Source organism: Glycine max, chromosome 11 (assembly GCF_000004515.6).
Source record: "Glycine max cultivar Williams 82 chromosome 11, Glycine_max_v4.0, whole genome shotgun sequence".
Classification (NCBI taxonomy): Eukaryota; Viridiplantae; Streptophyta; class Magnoliopsida; order Fabales; family Fabaceae; genus Glycine; species Glycine max.
Window position 1 is genome coordinate 11,580,631 of NC_038247.2, and position 23,581 is coordinate 11,604,211.

The following is a 23,581-nucleotide window of genomic DNA, read 5'->3' on the forward strand; positions in this document are numbered from 1 at the left end:
AAAATTTATGGCCATGCGTTGCAGATTTTATGCTGAAATAATGAGATAGATATTGAATGTTTTTCTCTTCCAGTTTTCATTTTTATGAATATTTATACTGATTGATTCAGAACTAGAGTGCATTTCTCAAGATTTTACCAAAGTATATTTTGCATGTTCTTTTATGGCCACATTTTTGGACCTTTAAACCCGCATCACACCTCGAAGAGGTTCCTAACAGCCGTAGCAAAATTACGCAACCATGGTGGAATGGAAGATTTGGAAACCATCACCATCAGCATTATTCCAGAGTACGTAACAAAACCCATAATAATGGTTTATTATATGATGCCAAGGCTAGCCCTTATTTAGTTAGTTTAATGCACTCAATTGTCAGTCTTTTCTAGTGCTGACCATGCAATTTTTGCTGGGCCTACAAACTCAAAAGGGTAGGGTAGTAACCAAACAGCATAAAAACATGTAGATTTATCTTGTACAGAGACAGGACCAAACATAATAAATATTTCAGACAACCCTGAAAACCTTTAGACCCTAACTGCTGTTGGAGAATAATCTGGCTGACCCACTGAGGAAGACTTTGAAGCCTCCATAATCACTGGTGCCTCTTCCAAACAGCTATGAGTATCATCACTGATCATCTCAATTGTCATCTTTTCCACTTCTTCTTGGGTGTATATATGGATCTTGGACACCACATCGCAAAACTCACTGCAGCCATAAGGATACATGCAAATCTTTTTAGTGTCACCTAGAAAGTACATCACATAAAATGACACTGGATAGCTTACATAGTAAAGGGTAAAAGAGATGTGAGGTTCTATCCTATCAGTACATGTTGAGACAGGTAGGAGATATAAGGTGAGTTGGATGGTTAAGAGAGAAGGGAAGGAGGAAAAATCACGGATTCGATCCCCTCTCTTAACAAAACTAACATTCTAACAATCAACATTTGCCGGGAAAAAAAAAACATGTTTAGACAGGTGACAATCATTGATAACTGATTAAAAGGTATAGAAAAGCAGCATTCTTTAAGGTGTTGATTTGAGTCCAGAAAGAAGAAAACTTACTGCCATGGGTCATCCCCCACAACCATTATGTCATTCTCACTGTCAGTGTAGAGGATCTTCCATCCCTTATCAGGATCTTTTAGAAGGCCTTCCATGCTAAACAGTCTCTCTAGTTCACTCAGCAGATCATTGTAGCCACTCAGTCTTGAAAGATCAATAGCTCTTCCAACTAAGCTGCCTTGCTTGTGAACCTTCATTTAGTGTATGTTATATAGGTGGGTAAAACTTGAGAGAGAAAAAGGCATATCATAACATAATTTTGTTGTTATCATCCCTCACCTTTGTGCAGCTCCTTTTAGCAGAGTTCTGCAAATTTTGGGTAGTAGTTTCCCCAGACAAAGAAAACCCGAATAGTTTGCAGGCATTTACCTTTCCCTGGACATTGTTGTCAATAGAAACCCCCATATTCCCAGCAGCAGAAATATTATTGCCCTGCAGCTTATGGTCATTTGGGAGATCTGATCTTCCAACTTCATTTACAATGATCCCTGCCTGAGTGGATGGCTTGTTAAATGGGACATTCTCTCTCTGGAAAGTGGTGGATTTCGAGCAAAACAAGCTAGCTTGACTGGCTTGGTGAATATCCCCGTAAGGAAACAATGAAAGTTGAAAGCTTGGTTTGGTTGCCTGGTGGAGGTTGAAAGTTGTGCAACTAAGATTGGGCATTCCCCAAGCACCAAGGTTCATATCAACCTTTCCTGTCAGGGATTTCAATGGACATATTTCTTGACCTTGCAAGACCCTCGGAAACCTGTTGGTTTCCACAAAGCCTGCATAACTGAAAGGGTGCACACTACTCAGCTCAGAAGAGGTAATCTTTCTTACTTCAGCTGATCCAAGATTTGGATGACTTTGAGAGCTCATCTCAAAACCTGGTGGCTTGGTTACTGTGTCACATCCGTAGTAGAGTGACCCAAAACCTGCATTTTCTTGACCTTGCAAGACCTTGGGTGATCTTACAGACTCCTCAAAGTCTATCAATCCTCTGCCTCGTGCTGCTATATGAAACAAAAAGGATGATTAGGATATATTAAGTTAACATACACTCTTTACTTAAGTCTTGGATAAATTTCTTTATAAACATTTATAGAAAAAGAAAATGATAAGGTAAAATGAATTGAGCTTCTCCCACAAGCTAAAATCAATTTATGCACTTAACTTATATATAAGCTCTCTCAGTTAACTTTTTCAAAAACTAAGGTGCATAAGTTGATTTTGACTTGTGGGAGAAGTTCAATGTATTTTACAAGTATTTATGGAGAAGAGTCTTATTCTACTTTAGTGTTAGGACTCATACCAGTGATGAGGTGACTAGGTGAGGCAACCTGCAGACCTGTCCGCAGCTTCTTCAGTCTTGGGGAAGACTGAATGCTCAAGGGGGGCAGAGGAGCAGAAGGATCAATCTCCCATGGAGATACTCTGTCTTTATGATTAGTCTCAATATCCTCATCCCATCTGACCTGTTGCATGTCACAGCAGGCTTACATTAATGAAGAGATCATCATGTGGTCAGACTCAGTTCATAAATGAGCTTTGTAAGTGGTTTGCTAATGCAACCTTCATATTAATTTGATATGATGATATGTAAAACTATTTAGAGCGAGACACAAAAATATTACGAAGAAAAATTGGAGAAATGGAATTAGATTTCTGTGATATTCACAAAGAAAGTTGCTTCACAATAATTCAGTTTGGTGTTAAAAACACAATTTCTGTCCTTAAGCAATGCCAAACGTATAAATATGGTACAAGAGTACTGCATTAGTAACAAAGCAAAATTAAAGATGTACCATCAAGCACCTCCATTTTGATTTGGGCCATCTATAAGGATCCAAATCACTCGTTCCAATCAACATCCCACTACAACACCTGCAAGATAGGAAGATGGTATTATGACACAAGCAAAAAGCTTTTTGAAGGAAGACATAGTAATGAAGATTTATAATTATGTTGTAGTCTACCTCCTCTCTTGAGATTCATCCATTTCAAATCTCATTTTGAATCTTGTTCCAATGCTCACTGGATTCTTGATGCTTTTAACATACTTTTGGTAGGGAACAACAAAGTCTGCTTGACTTGCTCTGTATTATATCAAATTCAAACACGTTACAAATTTATTGCTAGTCTCATACCAATCAAGAGTTAGCAACCAAAGAAGGAAGAAATTACATCCATAGGAAATTAAAGATTATGGTAAAAGGTTTCATTTCTAAGAAGGCCTATCAGAGGATCAAAGCTAGTTTAGTAAGGTGCAAAGATATTGTAATTTGAGTTTCTAGAAAGGGCATGAGCCATTTCTGTCCAAATCAGAGTGTTCCCTATTCTTCCATCCAATCCACATCATTGGAGTGTTTGACAATCCATTCTTCAAAGTGTTTAATAGACACAGTGCTGCTACCTACACACTTACAGACATATCACCTCACATCTATATAGTTTTTACCATATGATTATGGCTGGTGTCCCACATGATTTTTTTACATATTCACACTTCGGTTGTGCCACCATAGAAACCTAGTGGAGAGATCCAAACTCCTAAGAACATATTTGGTTTAAGAAAATGTTTCCTGTTTTTTCACTTTTAATATGAGAAGACCACTTTAGTTTATTATGTTTTTGTTTTCAAACATTCATACAGAAAAAAAGAAGGAAAAAACAATAAAAATAAAGTTTCATTTATGTAATTAAAAGTAAAAATAAAAATAAAAATAAAAATAGAAATATTTTCTCAAAGTAAACATGCCCTTATGTTGCCAGGCCAGAATTAAAATCTAAGGACAAGTAATTACAGTGTGAATTTCATACATCTTGCAAAGCAGGAAGGCAAGACCAGTCAGTATTAGTACCTTGGACTGTAGAAAACATGAAACTTGCTTTTGGTGGATATTGCATTTGCCACAGAAGAAAGGACATTGGGATAGCAGTTCTGGCTTCCAATAACTGATTCAGGAAGATCATTTCTAGGTCTAACAGCTCTTCTGATTCCCAATCTCAGTTCACCATTTTCACCCCTACAAAGTCATTAATATTTCAGTAAGGATCCGAAAGGTACTATAATGATAGATAGACCCTTCTTTCTCTGAAACTGGGTAGTGAGAATCTCAAGTTTGATTTAATTGGCTTCCAAATGATTATTATTACTCATATTTCATGCTTTCAAAGTTTGGTAAGACTTAAATTCTTGATTCTCAAGAAAAATAAAGGCCATCTGTTTTGACTTTATGAGGTATGTTTTTGCAAGTACATATTTTCTTCCAACTCCCTTTTTGGCACTGTACGGTCTCCAAGACAATGAAGTTCATCAATATTAATAATTACAGCATTTAAAAACTACTACTTAATATTGATAATACAACATAAAAAAAACTATTAATTATCCAAATTAATAACATCCATGTTTTTTGTTTGGTATTTGGATTGATAATTAACTTTCTACTAAATTATTGGAAGACCATCATTAACAATTAGTAATTGTAGGTGAGATTAATCCACGTTTAGGAGCTTGAGAGGTTGCTCCTTCAAGTCAATAATATAAGAATTAATGTCAATTAAAACGTCCAGTTCAACACACACGTATACACGAAGGATTCTTAGGCACAGCAAGAGATTTTAAGCTACAAAATATGTGTTAAAAACATTGTTAAAATAGCAGACAATCATGAATCACATAGCTGAGGTGATAGAGATATATACAAAAAGAAAAAACATGCTTCGAGAGTGGCCAAATTTTTCTCCGTATATAAACACACACTTAAGCTAAAACACACTTGATACTGTAGATATATATACCTTAGGAAGAGCACTGCATCACCGGAGACAAGATTCTTTTGACTGACAAAAATGCTCCATCCAGTAGTGAGTAGATGCCGCCTTGGCTGACCTGACATGTTACCACATCGATTTTGTGTACCAATTAGTGTCTGTTTAGATTAGATTTTTAGTAAAATTGATATTGAACACTTGGACATGATTTAGAGTTGTAGCCGGAGATTTTATATTCGAATGTTGTACAGTGTAATAATTTGATTCTCAATGTAAACCAAATGGGGCCTTGGTCAATATATGAAGTCGCACACACACACACATACTCACACCTCACACTTAATTTTTCTAATAACATTACCTCTGTAAATGTGACGAAATTTCCACTCCACATCATGCAGGTCTTTGGCAACAAGCTCTTGTGATGGCCTCTGCTGCTTATAATCCTGTAGTAGTGTCAAAGTAAAAGGAATAGCTCAGCAATTTAAGCAAGGCTAGAAAATCAAATTATAGTCCTGTTTGAATAAACTTCTTAAGCACTTATAGAAGAAAAAAAACTAAAAAGACAATGAGTTAAATTTCTCTCATAAGTTAAAATCAACTTATGCACATTATCTTTTAAAGAATCTCTCTTTTCTAACTTTTCCAAAAGCTGAGGTGCATAAGTTGATTCTAACTTGTGGAATTCACTTTTCATTTTTCTTCTTTATAAGTGTTTATAGTTAATATTATGCTCTGTGAAAGATGTCGCACCAAAGGAGGAAAACAGTCTTCAGCAGCTCGGCGAGGAACAGAAAAGCCCCCATGTGTGCTGGTATCAGAGGCAGTTAGTGTTTTGCAGAACATGTGAGGGGTTGATTTAGTTGGTGATCTATCATCCCCCTCCTCTTCTGCTCCCAATTCCTCAAGTTCTTTGCCCTCTAAATACATCCCTTCCAACTGAAAAGAAAAGAATTCAGTGTGTTCAGAATTACTTAATGTAATGCAGCTAAGGAACATTTGGTACATCATTTAACATTTTAAGCTCATAAAAACAAACATTCCTTGTTCTAATTAAACAATGAAAAGAAGCTCTCAAAAATTGATTATTTAGTTGGAAGGGACATAATTAGGGACACACCAAAACATAAATAACTTTCAAATGAAAAACCAACCTCAGCTTGAGGAAGCAAAGTAACTTGTGTATAAACCTCATCATTCTCCTTGTTGGCCTGTTCCAGGAAGTGACAATTTAGTAAAACCAAGTGAACAATAGAGCCAATGCAATGGGGCAAGGAAATGGCGACATGCCAAATGAAATTGAGTAAACCACAACTGAATCTAAGAGGAGAGAATTCAGTACTCACAAGTAGTTGGACATTGACAACCCTGCAAAAGATCTGTGGCTGAAGATCATAGGTGGGAATCTCCAATGGTGTGAAAGGAGAGAAAGATGCAACTTGTTCTAAGTGACCTTGTGGAAAATAGACCACCACATTTCCTTTCTTGGGAAGAGAAGTGAGAGGGCCAGCACAAGCATGCCAAAGCTCAAGGTAAGAAGAGGACACAAGCGCTGAAGAGGAAGAAGTAGAGGATGAACAAGTGGAAGAGGACCAACAAGTAACACCAACACCTTTCTCACATTCCCTATCACAGAATGCATTCTTCTCAACCTCAGTCACTTCATGGTTCAGATCAATTTCCATGAACACCTAGTGGTGTAGGCTCAAATGGAAGCCAAGAGAACAAGGAAGCAGCAACAAAAGCACCCCACAACGAAAATTCACAACTTGAAGAAGGGAGGGAAAGAGTGTGTGTGTCACCAAGTGGAAGAATTGAGAAAAGGAAGCCCCAGAAAGTGGAAAGTATAAATACCATGGAAAAAGAGGTTAGATTGTGAGAAAGAATTCATATTTGGAGAGTATTAAATCAAAGGGAAAAAAAAGAGAGAGTGGAACTGGATGAACAGAAAAGAACAAAGAAAGTCATGTTGAGAAGGATACCAAGACACGATTTTTAAAGATAAGAAAAGAAGGAAAGAAGAGAGAAGAATATATATTATATATAGTATTAAATAATAACAAGAAATTCAACGTATAATTCCACCACCCCCATTTGCAGGTACTGAGAAGAGGGAGCAGAAGCAGGAGCAGACATAGACAATTGCATAGGAAGCACATAAACAAAAGGCAAGAAAAGCCAATGTGGTAGTGCCTTTTGGATTTAGACTGTTAAAACTCTTAGAGAGAGAAAGAGAGAGATAGAGTGTGTGTTGGGTGGGGGGGACAGGCTAAGACAGTACAGAACCCACACTTCCCCACTCTCAGTCTCCTTTGCTTTGTTTGCCTTAACTTTTTTATTTATTGATAATAGATAAATAACTAAATTCGCATTCGAAAGTTAATGCTGTGATAAATTAATTTTAAAAAAATAAAAATATAAATTTAACCTTTAAATATATAAAAAAAAGTTCAATAAATTAATTTTGTATTTAAATTTATGAGGCCACACTTCCCCATTCTTAATATCATTTGCTTTGTTTCCGTTAATTTTTCATTTTTTATTGATAATTTCTTTCACTGTGCTTGCTTGTGGGGATGATTGATTGAGTCCCTCCCCCTAACAGACAACATAAGTTTAATGTACAAGATAAATAAACCAAACAATCATTAACCATGCTTCTTTCTTTCTCTCTTTTTTCCCTCCTCCTTCGAATTTGCATAGCATATCTATCTAAAAAAAAAGACAATTCCAAGGAAAACACAATCTGACAACTCAACCTACAATATATAGGTTGGTGAATTTCTAGGCATGAGTAACAGAATAATCCTGAGGTAAAAATACTTTAGGTGTATATTCTATAGAAATTTTATAGAATATATTATTATAGTAGTAGTATTATTTAATATTTCTACAGGGTTCATTTAATATTTCTAGGCATGGGGATAATTATTTTATAGAATATATTATTACAGTTGCTACAGGGTTCATTTAATATTTAATATACTATAAAAAAAGAAAGTGAGAGGGTTTGGGACTGTGAAAAATGCAGTGTGGTGTGGGTTTTGGCAGCAACTGTCCTGGACTTAGTTTAGTTGTCAAGGACTCACAAACCCCCTTTCCACTCTGCACTCCACTCCTTTACAACACATCTTAATTCTTCAGTCTTATCACTTTTCCTTTTTTTTTTCTTCTAATCATGTTATTAATATAAAAAATTTACTTTTTTTATTGAAAATTAATTTTTATCAAAAAATAAAATTTAGTAAATTTTTATTTTTTAACTATATTTTTTATTTATAAAATTTAAATTGAAGACATTATTTGAAAAAATCAAATTCATATCACTCGACCCAATAATTTGTTAATACTTTTTCCTTCTTTGAACCATCTCATTTATCTCAAACTTTAGAAAAAAATAATTAATATATATATATATAATAATCTTTAAAAAGGTAATATTTGGAAATTTAAGGATTTTGATATTGTTATTAACAATTTATTTTTTTAGTGTCTTCAACTTTATTCAATTATTGCCTAGGAAAAGAAATACTAAAATTATTATTTTGGGGTATTATAATAACTCTCCTATAATTTTATTGAATTTTTAAATAAGTCTCAATCATTAAAAAAAAGTAAATGATTCCCTATACAATCTTCTTAAAAAAAATAAGTATATACCTAACAATAACTGTTAATATTCTGTTAATCTCACATTTACAAAAATAAAAAATAAAAAATTTGTTGAGGTTTGTTAGTCATAAGGTTTATTCGAACAAATCAGGAACTTAAGTATTTGACGAAAAGCACAATTGAATAGTTTTTATGTAATTTATTTATGTTTTAAAGTAAAATTTAAATCTAGAAAAAATGAATCATTATCGAAGACTAGTATTTTTTCGAAAATTTCATAAAAATATGATGATTCAATATATATATATATATATATATATATATATATATATATAGAGAGAGAGAGAGAGAGAGAGAGAGAGAGAGAGAGACTTACAAAGATTTACAATGCAGTAAAATTATAAAGGCGTACAAAATAATTTGGCCCCTTTAAGAAATTATTTGTATGCTTTACACCATAAGTTTATACAAACAAATTAATTTTTTTGAGTTCCTTTATTTGATCTTGTCCAAAAACTTAAATTATATTAAAAAAATATAACATTAAAATTTAATTCTTTTTTTATTCATTTAAAAGTTTAATTCTATATTGAACTTATGTTTTGTGGGATTAGGTTTTAAAATATTGTTGTTGGTAAAAAAAAATCGAGTCTTTTCTGTCGTCGGTCTAAGTTTGGGTCCATGTTCTTTGACCTTGCACTTTGCACTAATACGAACCAGTAACAACAATTACCTAGCCTTTTATCAAATTGCTAGGACAATTTTACCCATAGCCGATTAAGTTTAAATGTATACATTGTTGAAAAACAATATTTGCTTAGATACATTATAAAATAGTAGGTTCATTTTTTTTACGGAAAGATAATTATATCATTTCATTAATCAATTTTGCATCGATATAAACAAGATATAATCAAAATTGTAAGAACTAACATAAAATTTTGGAATCCTCATCTTATGAGCTACAATATTGACTTATTTCTTTACAAAACTTACCCTAAAGTTTTAGAATATTAGGGTTTGAATATCTCTATTACAACAAATTAATAACTAACAACTCAAATTTGTCAATAATAAAAAAATATTAAGTAGTGGGGAATTACTCGAAGACTAAAACCTCCATAATAAATCAAAAGGATAAAACTATATTTTTAATTCACGTAAATATGATTAGATTTAATTTTAATTTCTCATTTTTTTGTTTGTTATAGTCTCATGACTTTTATTTTTTAAATAATTTCTATCTCAATTAATTTACTAAAAATATGACATATATTTAACTATATCATGTCATATGTCACCTTATAATGGTTGTTGATGTAAAATATTTAGATATATTTCATGTTAAAATAGATAATGAGTGTATTGATAGTGTAAATTATATTATCATTTAATTACAAATTATTATATATAATAAGTTTGTTAATTTTTATAATAATTATCATAAAAGTCATCTCAATGATAATTTTTTATTGATTGAGAGCATAAAATCTTTTACATTGACATTATATAGAGAACATATCTTATGAGAAAAAATATTTTATATGAGTGAGATGATTAAATCTGAATCGTATAACAATAAATGAAGGGTTGAAATTTAATGTAAAAAATTACATAATTTTTTAAGTAATCACATGATATTAAATATTGATCATCAATATTTGATTATACGGTCCGAATTTAATCATCTTACTCTTATAAAATAGTGTTATTTGAGATGATATGTCATCAACATTATATACATATTAAACTTTTCATATTATTACTGATAGAGAGTATTTAAAAAAATATAAGTATTTAAATAAAAATCATATAATTACTTATTTTCTTTTCTATCTTTTGTCGAGTACAAAAAGAAAAAAAAAGCATCAGCATTAAAAAAAAACTAAAACCAAATTTAATTATATTAATAGGAACTAAATATACATAAGTCTATATCAAAATTAGGGATTGGCCTTTTATTTACTCTTTTACTATCTACTATTATTAATTGAAAAAATAAGTTTTAATAAATTTATAAACAATGTATTGAAAAGAGAGAAATATTTAACATATGAAAACAATTCATAACATAAACATGAATAAAAAAAATCATAACATAAACAGTCATGAAATATATGATCTAAATTTTTTAATTGATTAATATTAAGTGGTTTTTGGTAATTTGTTATTAAGAAAGTAACGAAAATTTTAACAACTAATGATTTCATGTGTATCCTATTTAAAATATAATACTCTTCATATTTATATTTATTATATCTCAAATGAATGATATGTAGTAGTCACCAACCACTAAGAAGCGTGAACTTCCAAAAACGTAAAGGTAAGAAAGGTCCTAAATATTATCAGTTTTATTTTCATGTTTTTTTTTTTTGTTGATTAAACTTAATGTCCTTAATTGGCTATATTAAAGTTCAGACACTCAACAAGTGCAATATTTTATTTATAACAACAGTAAATTGTGGAGTATTAAAAATTGATTCATAAGCTAAGATGCAATCCAATTAAAAAAAAAACTAAAGATATATAAGATGCAATCCAATCCAAATATATTTACATGCTTAGTTTGGATTCAAGGGCTTCCATTTCTCTGCATAAAGTTCAAAGAGGTAAACGACAGTAGTCGTATTTATCTATTTGCCATGCATGAACACGAAAAAAAGGCTATTGGACCACTAAAGAAGTTTCGCTAATTTTCTTTCTCCTTTCTTCTAGCCCATTCCACAAAAATATGACAATTTTTAAATAAATAAGTAAAAAAGGGTAAGTATCATCCATTATAGACACTGCTCAGTAGTTAATATATATGTAATTTCTTATAAAGATAAGAGCATTTTTATAACTACCAACTAGTAAACCTTATATATATATATATATATATATATATATATATATATATATATATATATATATATATATATATATATATATATAGGTTTAATATTTTTTAAGTCCTACAAATTTAACATTTTTTTTCATTTTTTTTGTGATTTTTTTCATTTTAATCATTGTAAAATGCGTTTTTATTTTTTGTCCTTAAAATACTTTAAATAATATTTTTATTATTATTCAAAATGTTATCTAAAATATTTTTAAAATAAAAAAATATTTTACAAAGATTAAAACAAAAAAAAAATACAAAAATAAAAATAAAAAACATTAAATTACACAAATTAAAAAATATATTTAAGTCTATATCTCTATCTATATTTATCAGTTGCAGTGTACCTTCATTTTATTTGTGTAATCATTGACTTGAGTGTATATCGAAGTGCCTTACGAGTACTTTCCCTTTTACTCCATGTTTAGCACTCTATTGCATGAAGGTAGAATTTACCATTAAAGCAGTCTTATTAGCAACTAAAAAAAATCTTAATTAGCATGTTCATTCATAGATCTAGGAGTGAATGTACCAGCTCACTTAAAAAAAATCATTAATTATATATGACAAATATCGATATATATACAACCATATGCCATATATAGTCAATTAATGGTTAAAAATATCATGGAAAAGATTAACAATTTGCAACTTTATCTCACACACGCACACAAATGTATACTCTTTTATGCATTCCATTTTACAACGAAACTCTCTTTTCTTAACGCATTATAACTCATGAAAGATGTCACACTGAACTTATTATATGCATATGCATATACCTTCAAATCTGTACAAATGGATAGAAAACAAATCGACATGGACATCACCTAAAGCTTTGTCTGTCCTCGTGCTAAAGCCATACAAGTTTTTACTTACCCCAATGCAAAAAAAAGAATCATGCAAGTTTCAGACGAAGTTGGTTTAGTCCACATCAAAAAGTGGGGATATACAGATTGAACGAAAACTCGGGGGGTGCGATTGCATTTTTCACTTTTGGTGTGCGAATATGAAAGGTAAAAAAAGAAAAAAGAATAAATCGGCTATGTTTTTGCTTTATAATTTTGTAACCGACGAGAAGTATCTAACTCTTTGCTTAAAGTATATCAACTAATTGTGTTGTATTTCTTTTTTTTTAACAGGAGTTGTGTTGTATTTCTAAATCAATTAGTATACAATAACTTTCAATAAATTTTCATTAATGTTTTATATATTTAATACTGATCATTAATCCTCAAGACACTATCCAAGAGCTAATTTAGATATTAGATGTGTTGCCCCGGAAATTTTTAATATAACTAAATTTAGCTCTTTAAATTATATATATTTTGGTGGCTTATAGTAAGAAAAACTTAAAGTCTCATATCTGTTAAAAATAAAGTAAGTTAAAATATATAAATAAAGGATAATCTTCATCTTTAAACTAACTTTTAAAATTAAATTAGACCTGAATCTAAAATGATAAAGGGATAACCTTGGCCCTTTAAGCACACTAATATATAGTATTCTTGTACCATAATAGATTCTATATATCTTTTTGGGGGTGGGGGAATGTTTCCAATTTGCAAGTGTTGGACTCCATAATACCTTCTGTAACTTGCAATTTGTTTCTGGCCGGATATAAGACATGTAGCATTTGTGTGTGTAGATCAAGGTATCTTCTTACTAGCGCGCTAGAGACTATTTTTTTAAGGATCAGAAAATATTGAAATAAATTTTGCCTTTAATAATAAACCAGTTTTTATACACATTTAGGAATCAAACCTGATCGATATGTTTAACAGATCTAACTGCAAGCAAAACATCAAATGTGTCATACTTTAGCTTTTTTTTTTTTACACTTTAAAACACGCCCACATTTTTAAAATTTTGTCAATGCATAATAGAACGAGAGAGTGTATTTCAAGTCAAACTCCGACTCTAAATTATTATAAGTGGTGTGAATGGTGCAAGTTTAAGGAATCTTTTGCATGTGGATATGTTTAGTATTTAAGTGACATTCTTTTACTTTTTAAAAAAATCCTCTTCTGTTAAATTCAGTTTGTAATTTTTTAAGAGCTATTTGAGTATGCATTATTTATTCTTCATTCTAACTTTTTTTACCATAATTTATACCTATTTGTTTTCTACACCAAAGATCACGGGTGTTCTCCTAACCCACTGAATCAGAAACTAATCTCATTTGTGGTGCATGACTGTTGACTCAAGAAAATTTTACGACGAGAATTAAAATTTTATAGACTATGAGTATCATTTATTAGAGACCCTTTATTTGAGCTAAGTATAACTAATATGAGTGTGACTGCTTTTGCTTATGAGTATCTGCATATCTAAAATTTTATATAACTGCATATCTAAAATTTTATATAACTGCATATCTAAATCTAATATTCAAACTTGAGAGTTGAAACTACTTTGTTAAATTGAAACTTGAGGTTATGCACATCAATTGATCAATGTGTTTAATGATTGAGATAATTTTATTTGAGTCTAATAATAACACTATGAGAAATGATAAGAGCATTGGTTAAAGAAGTAAAAATATTTTTTTCTATTAAATGCATAAAAATTCATTCTTCTCTAACTGTACTTTCATATTATCTGTTTTAAAATAATTTTCCTTTTAAATCCTTTAACTAACTACCGTAAGACTATTATAAATAAAAAAATCTCCATCAAAATACTACTAAACAAGAACCTAAGACGATATTATTATCATTTACAAACCTAAAATTTGAATTCTATTTTTTTTATTCATAAGCATAAAAAATATTATATTTAACTAATTAAGTTAGATCTCTCCTTAAATGAAATGTGAAAAGATAATTATCCCTTTAATCAAAGAGTCATGGGCGGAAAAATGAAGAATAGAAAGAATGAAAGAATAGTCCAACTACAACTTTATGCAAAAACATCCATGATTACAAAGTTGATATTGATGATGATGATGATTTGGGGACCTTTTTTTATAATGTTCACGAAAATTAAGGATGTTTGTGTTGTTGGTTGGGTGGTGCACGTGGGAGGCAGGGGCAGTAAAATTCCCCGTCCGTCCCCCGTGGTTTTCTCTCAAGTGTTTTTGGGGGGTAGAAATAGAAAGCAGAAAGCTGTGGCGCAGACAGTGACATGTATATCCATCACTTTATTAAAGTCATAGCAGCAGCATGCATTGCATAACATAGCACAAGTGTCTATCTATTGCATTGCACCAGTCTTCAACTCAGAAAGAAAGACAGTGCTAGGCGTTTTGTCTCTGTGTCTCTTGTATGCTATATAAACCAACGCTTCTGTTTCTGGGCCTCCTTACCAAATAAATACACACAAAACATAACTGACATGTTCGTTTCAGTTGCCTTGGATGAACCAATTTTTAAATTTAAGATTACTACTACTACTTCACTCTTTTTTACCACCTTCAATTCTTTTATAACTACCTTTTAAGTGTAATTTTTATAATAATTAATAAAATTAAATTTAGATTCAACTAACCAAGTGATTAAACACTATTTATTGACATATTGAAGTTAAAATTAAATTGTCTCGATATTTACCTTCTAATCAAATTCTAAATTATTCTGAATTTTTTTTATGAGTTGGAGAGTTAAAAAAAAAATAGAATCCAACTAACTAATCAACGAACCAATAAATAAAAAGTCTTAATTGAAGATTACATTGATATTGCATTAGAAATTTCAAGAGAATGGACTATTACATGTTTAAATTCTATAGAAAAATCATCTCATCAATCTCATTTATCATGTGGACACAAACTTAATAATATTAAATAGAATGAACAATGATTAATAAATTTAATATTTTTTTTAAAAAAATTAAAATATCAAATTAAACTCAAAAATATATAAACAACCAAATCAAACTTAAAATAATAAATTAGAGAAAAAAATAATTTAACCTTTTTTTTTATCTCTTTTTCTTCCCTTTAATCTACCCGTTTTAAAAGAGACTAATATGATTACTCTTTTTCATTTCCTCTAGCAAAGAGACCCTAAAATGGGACAACAAACTTTTCTCTTTCGCTACTTTTTAAACTAAAAACATGGTGCATAGAGAAGTAATGATTGTTATATGTAATTTTTATTGTATACATGAATGAAGTGAAAAAAAGTTAAGTTAAGCAAGGATGGTGTATGTTTAGATTAAAATTAGAAAAAATATGTGCACGTTTTAATGAATATTTAACAGATGAAGATAAAATAAAAGTAAAAATGATAATTTCCATGAGATCTTTTGATAAAATTATTTTTTTATTTGATTTTCAAAGATGGAGTAAGTTGTTGATGGTAGTAGGGGAAGGGAAGGAGGGCCCCCAATGGACTGAATGGTGATGATGGTCACTTTCCTTCACAATCCACTCACTGGTCGACAACCACAACACAATAATAATCCCTCTTTCTTTCTCTTTCTCTTTCTCTCTAATCAATGGGACTTTGTCTCCTCGATTGATTTTGTCTTTTGCTTCTCAATGGCCAGCTTTTCCCTGTTTCTTTTTTAGTCTTATTAGTCGCCCGCATTCATCGTACTCCCCATCATATGTCCATATCTCCCTTCCCACCCCTTTTCTTTCCACACTCTTTTTACGTGGATCTAACCAAATTTAATGTCATAATAATACTTGGAATACTAAGTATTTACATATATACATGTCCTACTTTATATTTCAATTGACAACCATGTCTTCAATTTCCATGTTGACATGTTCATAATGTGTCTCGTTATTGGGAATCAAATTAAAGAAATGACTGAGTGCATGTTTAGAAATGTGATGGACCAAGTTAAACAAAATCTTTGATAACCTTAAAGCTACTTTTTCATGTGGTGAAAAATTGTAATGAGAGTAAAACATTGTAATTACTTTTTTTCAATCTTTGTCCATCAATTCAAACACATGCACTGTAAATTTATGGAGAAGATTTAGATTTAATTTTCTCATAATTTATTTTCAGAGATGGACAAAGAAGTTTAAGTATAACATTTATTCATAAAACTGATTTTTAAAAAAATAAAATAAGATACTATTGAGAAATCAAAAACTTTAATTACAGTGTTTATTAAAGAAAAGAAAACAAGAAGGGCAAGTTGTTTCCTATATATATAATTTTTGTTGATATTTAAATTTAGAATAATTAAATGAAAGTCTTTTAAAAATCTTTAGTTTGAAGAATTTCTTTGACTTTCTGAAGAAAAAAAAAAAACTAACATGGGCAAGGATGAGTAGATGCTGCATTAGTGAGTGTCTAATAAGGATTGTATGCCATGAAAAGTTGCCCTATGCTTTGCTTAGTTCCAAAAAGCAAAGAGTTGGTGGGTCCATCATAGGAGACAAAGGGTATCCCATGATCACTGACCTGCGATTGGGGCATCGCGTACTGCTACAAGCAAGTGCTTTTTATCAAAGTTGAGCTTGGGAAAAACATTAAGGAGAAAAAAAAAAGGGTGGGTGCCCGTAGTCATTATCTTTTTGGGATATTAAATACTAGTTTCAGGAAGCATAATTATAGATGAAAGATTTTAGTTGAGGTTTAGATTTGTTTCAAGATCTCTCATTATCGCTGAATCCTGATAAGGTTATCTTAATCAAACCTGCCGGGCCTACTCATGTGGTTTTTTTAACCTTAAAAGTAGGGGTGTGAAAAAATAACTTTTTCAATTAAACTGAATTGTAATTGACTTTTTTTTGGAATTAATTCAAGAAAAAAAATGTGTTATTTTACAAAATAAATTCTGTTAACAGAATTATTTCTATAAAACCAAGTTGGTTAATCAAATTAGTTTTTATTTAAATATTTTTTTTATTTTGAAAAAATAGTTAAAAATTTAGTTTGAAAATCAGTTTGAAATTAATTAGAAACTAGTTCAATTCAAAATTATTTTTTTATGATTAATCTGATTTTGAATCAATTTCTAAATTAATTTGATTATTTAAATATAAAATTAAATTGGTTAAAACAATTCGAAACCAATTCAATTCGATCTTTTCACCGAATCAATTTTTACATACTCTACCTTAAAGTTATATAAAAAGACCCTTAGCTAAGCCCTAAATCTTTATATTAGGATGGGGAATTAGACACTAAATGCATCTACCAATTAAATGAGGATGGTAATAAATACTGCTATTTATTACTTTTTAACTATATATATTAGTACAATTTGTTTGTTTACTTGTCAATAAATATTAATTAATTAGACTATTTTTTATTTAAATTATACAAATATGTATATTTTGACAAGATTATATATATTTCACAATAATTTTCCCAACTTCGAGAAATTTTTGGGTTTGTAAGATTTAGATTAGAAACCCATTGCAGCATAAAACTTTTTTGCCAATGATGATTCAACACATGTACAAACACTCAGCATTTTGACAAGAAGGCAAAAGAATATTTTTGGGATCTGAGATTAAGTAGGAAAAAAATTAGGACTAAAGTATACTGGTATTTGAGAATAAGAATCAAATAACCGTCTAGTGATAATATTTATGAATATTAAATTATTTTAGGCTGATCTTGCACTATATATAGTTTTCCAGTAACCATCTAATGATACCTACAATATTCACTATTTTGCTTAAAAAAAAGTCTACGTGTATTTTTGTGTGAAGAATTGTTATATTGACAATTTATATATTGGCTAAATTTAAATTATAACAGAGTGAAAAGGACTTGTTAAAAAGATAAAAAGGAAAGAGATTTGCTTTTGAAGTTGTGGACTCAAAAAATTAAAGGGTTAACAATATATGCCTCTAATTTATAAGATAAAAAAAATGCAAACAAAATTAATATTTACCTATAAAAAAAATGCAAACACAGAAATGCAATCTCCTTAGTCCTTTAACTGGATCAATACCATCAAGTGCTCACTGTTCCTGCCCACATGTGGATGCTACTGCAATTTCAGAGAATCAGAGTACTGCAGTGGTGTTTGTAAAACCCCACTAAAACCATGCATATAATTGGGGTTCATACGAACCTATTGATGGACCAAGTTCAAAATTTATGAAAGGTAAGAAATTGATAGAATGTAAGAACAAGATTATAATTATTTAGAGAAGTCCCAACCCAACTAATTAAACGTGTGGTGGAACTATGTCAATTAATTTTTGAGCAGAAGGAAAAGCAATGAGATCTTACGTACCTTTTCATGTATTGGTGCCACCCTCCTCCTAAACAAGCTTCTATGATGAATTCCCTTAATTCTAGACACAAAAGGGAATGGTGGCCTATTTTGTGAGAGATAATGAAAGGAATTATTTAAATTTTCTCTTGAAAAAACATAAAACCACACCGTACAATCGTGAGTTGGTTGTTAGAAAATCAATTTCGGGTGTTAGTGACGCATCTCAATCGCATCGGCACAACCATGTCCAAGTTCAAATTTTGATCATTGTTCGTTATTGGGTCATAATCTTTTTTTCAACCATCAATTTTGTACGAACTTTAATGGATTGCTTGTTTTTGTTCGCCCAATTGTTTAGGACTTTAGGCTTAGGGGTTTCCCAACAAAATAAAGTGTATCTTTTTGCTTTTAATTAGGGTGCCTAAGTGCCTTTAATTTGTTTAAAATGAAAATTGGATAAGTAATTTATAAAAGTCTAAATTTAATTATTCAATCAATCATGAGAATCTTAATTAGACACAATTTTATCGAAAAGTGAAAAAAATATGTATATCAATTTGAACAAACCCCCATCATCTTCAATGAAAAGATTAAAAAAACTAATTAATTATTTCTGTCATTGAGGTATTATCCGTTTTAATGTTTAGTGATTTAATGTTTAGTAATTGGTCACAAATTTTTTCTTATCAAAAGACACCTTGATAAGTTAAGAGAGAAGGATGTTGCCTTTACTCTTAATTCCTAAGCCACTTGAGATCTTTTTGACATGTCGAAAAAATTTCTATTTTTTCTTTGCTTTTTTTTTTTATCTCTTTTAGTAAATAATAATTATTATTATTATTAAGCCTAATTTAATATAAAATTACTGACTTGGGCATCAGCCACCAAACGGTGAACAAAAATTACACACAACGCACACATATTTTAAGAATAATTTTTTTTTAATATAAAGGTAACAATTAATATTTGTTTTACTTAAAAATGAAGGGAATTTTAATAATAACACAGACACTTCCGTATGAAAAGAAAATATATATATACACCATTAGTAAATTATTAAATATTAAAACAATACATGATACTATTAGTCTAAGTTTATAATATTTATACTAACAATTTAATTTTATTAGACAAAATCATACCAATTTAAGAGATTTTTTTGCATTCTTTAAATATAAACAAGTAATAACCATTTTAAAACAGGAGTAGTGTATCATTTTAATTTAAAAATGAAAAGCATGTTAACTATAAAAAGTATTTAACATGTTAAAAATATTGTTACAAATAATTAAAGACGATATTTATTTTAGAAGAGATAGGGGCGTAGGGGGGTTCATTTATTTCCGTGGAATCTGAATGGACAAAGCAGAGTTGGTAATGTGTCATTTCTTTTCCATCTTTTGGTTTGCAACAGCCAGCAGGAACAGGAAGGGAAGGTTATTGAGTTGCGTCGTAACCCTAACCCACAAGTGATGGGTCGAAGAGTGTCGGAAGTACTTGTCAAAATGGTATACAAAACTTAGACATCAACTTCTCCTTAATCAATTTCATTTCTGGGATTTTATGAACCCTGAAAAATGCACCCATCTCTCTCTTTAGGAGGAGCAAAAGAGTCATTTATTAAAGAGACAAAAGGTATATTGGAAATTTACCTAATGTTTTTTTTTTATCTAATTCAATAAATCAATTATATTTTTGACTATCGAAATAAATCATGGACGATTATATCTTAATTTTTATCATTCAAACATAATGATCTATATACATATGATCCATTAACACCATATGTTAAAGGTTTGCAATTACCATTAATAACTTTGTGTAGGGTGTGAACTTAATCAATTCACTAGTTAAATTATTTGATATTATGTTCTAATTTTGTAAATCAAAATTCACATAAATTGAACATTTATTGATCTATTACTTAGGGGAAAAAAGTGTTTTTGGTCCTTTTATTTTTTGTTAAATTTGATTTTGATTCCTGTATTTTTAAATTGATGAATTTAGTCCTCACTTTTATAAAACATGTAAATTTAATGCCTCTTTCAATTTTGTACCGGTCAAAACTACAGCTAAATGTTAAGTTTAAACCCGAGTAAGGACTGAATTTATATATTTTCAAATTTTGACAGATTAAATTCTTCAATTTGAAAGTATATAGACCAAAACTAAGTTTAACTAAAGGTATATAGACTAAAAATACTTCTTCTTCTTCTTATTATCTAATAATAGATATTTACTTATATTTTAAAAAACTTATTATTTGTTAGAATAAAGAACTACTGCGGTGAAGTATTAATTAGATTTTTGTTTGCGTACAGTTTTATAAATTTATCTAGTTAACTTTCAAATTATCAATTTGATTATAAAATAGACAGACATGATCATTTGACATAAACTATCAAATTTTTGCACTTGCATAACTTAATAACATTTTCTAGAATATAAAAACCTAGACAATCTATTGATTAAACATATGAGAGATCAGATTATATTATAAATTATACCAATTGTTTCCTTAAAAAAAAATTACATAAAAATTCTTACACTACTCAACAATCTTTAATTAGATAAATTTACTCAAAATTTACCTATGAATTAAAAATTTATTTCATATAAATCATGTTCTAAAAAAAACTATATTAATTTAAAAATATTTGAGTCAATTATCTCTTTCTCTTAATCTCTAGTTTGTAATATTAAAAAGATCTAGTTCAGTTGAACCGTATATTATAAATTTTCTTTATGATATCGTATTCAATTCTTAAAAAAAAAAAATCTTAATCTGTAATTGTCTGTCCAATTTTTATGCTGTGTCTTGATTGAATTAGCAATTTTATTATACACAACTGTTACAAGTTAATAAAGATTAGCAGGGAAGACTACGAACATCAACTAGAAAAGGAAAAAAAATAGAATTACAATAATTAACTTCGACGGTTAACCAGAAATGGCATTTGGTCTAGTGGTATGATTACGGTGCGAGATGTCCCAAGTTCAATTCTCGGAATGCCCCGTTTTTAGAAAGAAGTTTTAATCTATTTTAATGCTTAATCGTATACATAGTCAGTGAATCGACAGATAATGTGTCTATCTCCGAAAGAGGGTAGAGACTGAAAAGAAAATGGGAGAATATACAGTTACATGTTGTTTGATCATTAAAATAAAATAAGTAAACTAAATGTGTATACCAAAATGAAATGTAATCTTTATTATTGTATAAATTATATATAGACAATGGAACTAGATAAAAAGAATCTATAAACTAGAGCCAACTGAAGCCAAGACATTTTGAGATTGATCAGTGGTTGAGTCCATTCCACTAGTGTAGCCCATACCTAGCAGCAACTTCTCTCCATTCCTTCTGCTCCGATAGGTACCCATGCCTTAACAAATACCTCTTAAGCTCGATCCCAAGGTTCCTAATTGGCTACACAACACACCAAATACCGAATATCAGGTTCAAAGTGTTACCACTCTTTTTGAATCATAACACAAGTTACACACCAAATTTTTAAAGATAAGTAACAAAGGAATAGATAGCACTTCAATTTTGAACACAAATTTGGTGGAGTTTAATAGACTAGTTTAAAAGTTTATTAGCTAATTATTACTAGTTTAATATGATTTTTAAGATAATTATTACTAGATTTTAATTTTTATGTATTATCAATCTAAAAAATTTAGGTTGTTAATAGATCATAAATTATATGATTTTGTAAGATAATTATTGTGAAAATTAACAAACTTATTATGCATGTCAGTTTTATAATTAAATAACCCTATGTTTGTGTACTATTAATGCATATGTCAATCACATGAAAGTGTAAAAAAAAAATTGTGTATGCATGTGTTTTTTTTTGTTCAATTTGTGGCATTCATTTCTCAGAATACAGCATTGCAAATTTTGGTAAACCGCAAATAACTTGATTAATATTACCTCAGCATGAGATTCCAAAGCAAGCCTAAAGAATTCAGAGGCAACAAAATGCTTGCCCACAGACTCAGCCATTTTGATTTGGCCAACCCAATAAGAAGATGTCTCAAGCCTATCAAAATGACATTTGCTACAATTCAAAGCAGAGTAGAATGGTGTGGATGACTTGCTTCTAACACGGAACGATGATGCTACTGGAGTTTTTGGCACAGAAGCAGAAACCTTCTCTTGGGAACTGTTCTTTGTTGTTTTTTCCGCAAGTTGTTGTGGGAATGCGACACTTTTCTTCAATCCGAGATTGACATTTTCTGTGGATGTTTTATCATGTGTGTCAATGGGAGCTTGAGTTGTGCTAATGGATTTGGGTTTCCTCTGTGCAACAACAATTTTTGTTTTGGTAATAGACTTGTCCCACACGGGTCTCCCTTGGATAATGTTTGTGCTCCTAGTGGTACCAAAAACTCGGTTTTGTCTGAAACTAAAGCTAATAATTGAAAAAAAAAGTTTATAGCAAGTGAAATTAACAGTGTGTTTGGTTTATCATCCTGGATTCCTTAAACCGACGTTCGAGCAAAAGTAAAAAATGTTACTTCTCAAAAACGGTATCTTGGAATGTGTGTGGTGTCTTGAAATGTGTGTCCATCCATTCAATCATAAAATCAAACACACATTAAATTGTTGAATAAAAAATTTTACGTTACCTTTGGTGGGCTTCACCCGTGCCAATTTTGGTTGCTTGGTTGGTCTTTTGGTTGATTTTTGGCTTCGAATCGTTCGCTTTGCCTGGTACCATGTAAGAAAAGTCTTTGTATAAAAAAAAAAGAAAAAAAAACTAATAATAATACTAATACTAAAGGAAAAAGTGAAGGGATGATCAATGGTGCATGATGAAAAAAAATTGCTTTGTAACCTGGAAGTGGAGTGAGAAGAGAATCCATGAAAAAGATATCAACAGAGTTCAACAATCATGTGTCTAAGATTGTGGGTCATATGCAATTACCACTAACTGGACTCCTTGAGGTGTAACCGTTGTAGAATGCACGAGCGGGAACAGGTTTTCCTACAAAGTTTTTTTTAAAAATATATTTTTGGTTATTTTTTTGTCAACAGTAAAATAAATATTTTTGGTTATCAGGGTGTAGGATATTAATTAATGCATCTTATTTTTTTCTTTGGTTCACC

General features: G+C 30.2%; 1 protein-coding gene and 1 long non-coding RNA gene across 3 annotated transcripts; both read right to left on the reverse strand.

Moving 5' to 3' along the window:
* Nucleotides 1-295: 295 nt before the first annotated feature.
* Nucleotides 296-7,138, reverse strand: LOC100816621 (auxin response factor 4). Of its 2 annotated transcripts, none has more exons than XM_003539062.5 (12): nt 6,176-7,138; nt 5,984-6,040; nt 5,583-5,768; nt 5,191-5,275; nt 4,857-4,947; nt 3,914-4,078; nt 3,029-3,148; nt 2,858-2,936; nt 2,365-2,527; nt 1,347-2,062; nt 1,068-1,258; nt 296-708 (listed from the first exon to the last, which is right to left on the reverse strand). In XM_003539062.5, the coding sequence occupies exons 1-12, from the start codon at nt 6,512-6,514 to the stop codon at nt 525-527; spliced, it is 2,376 nt and encodes a 791-aa protein (XP_003539110.1). In that variant the 5' UTR covers nt 6,515-7,138; the 3' UTR covers nt 296-524. The 2 variants fall into 2 exon arrangements, with proteins under 2 accessions (XP_003539110.1, XP_006591025.1); XM_006590962.4 differs by having other exon boundaries at nt 1,347-2,065.
* Nucleotides 7,139-14,190: 7,052 nt separating this feature from the next.
* LOC102661624 (uncharacterized) lies at nt 14,191-18,642 on the reverse strand. Its single transcript, XR_416746.3, has 3 exons — nt 18,481-18,642; nt 18,133-18,231; nt 14,191-14,624 (listed from the first exon to the last, which is right to left on the reverse strand). It is a non-coding gene; the product is annotated as an uncharacterized lncRNA (long non-coding RNA).
* Nucleotides 18,643-23,581: the final 4,939 nt, after the last annotated feature.

Excerpts from the sequence above, each read along its gene's own strand:
- LOC100816621 (XM_006590962.4), bottom strand. The coding sequence starts at position 6,514 with ATGGAAATTGATCTGAACCATGAAGTGACTGAGGTTGAGAAGAATGCA. Across the intron at positions 6,041-6,175 it reads TTGTCAATGTCCAACTACTT|GCCAACAAGGAGAATGATGA; the intron begins GTGAGTACTGAA and ends TTCCTGGAACAG. Across the intron at positions 4,079-4,856 it reads GATGCAGTGCTCTTCCTAAG|GGGTGAAAATGGTGAACTGA; the intron begins GTATATATATCT and ends ATGACTTTGTAG.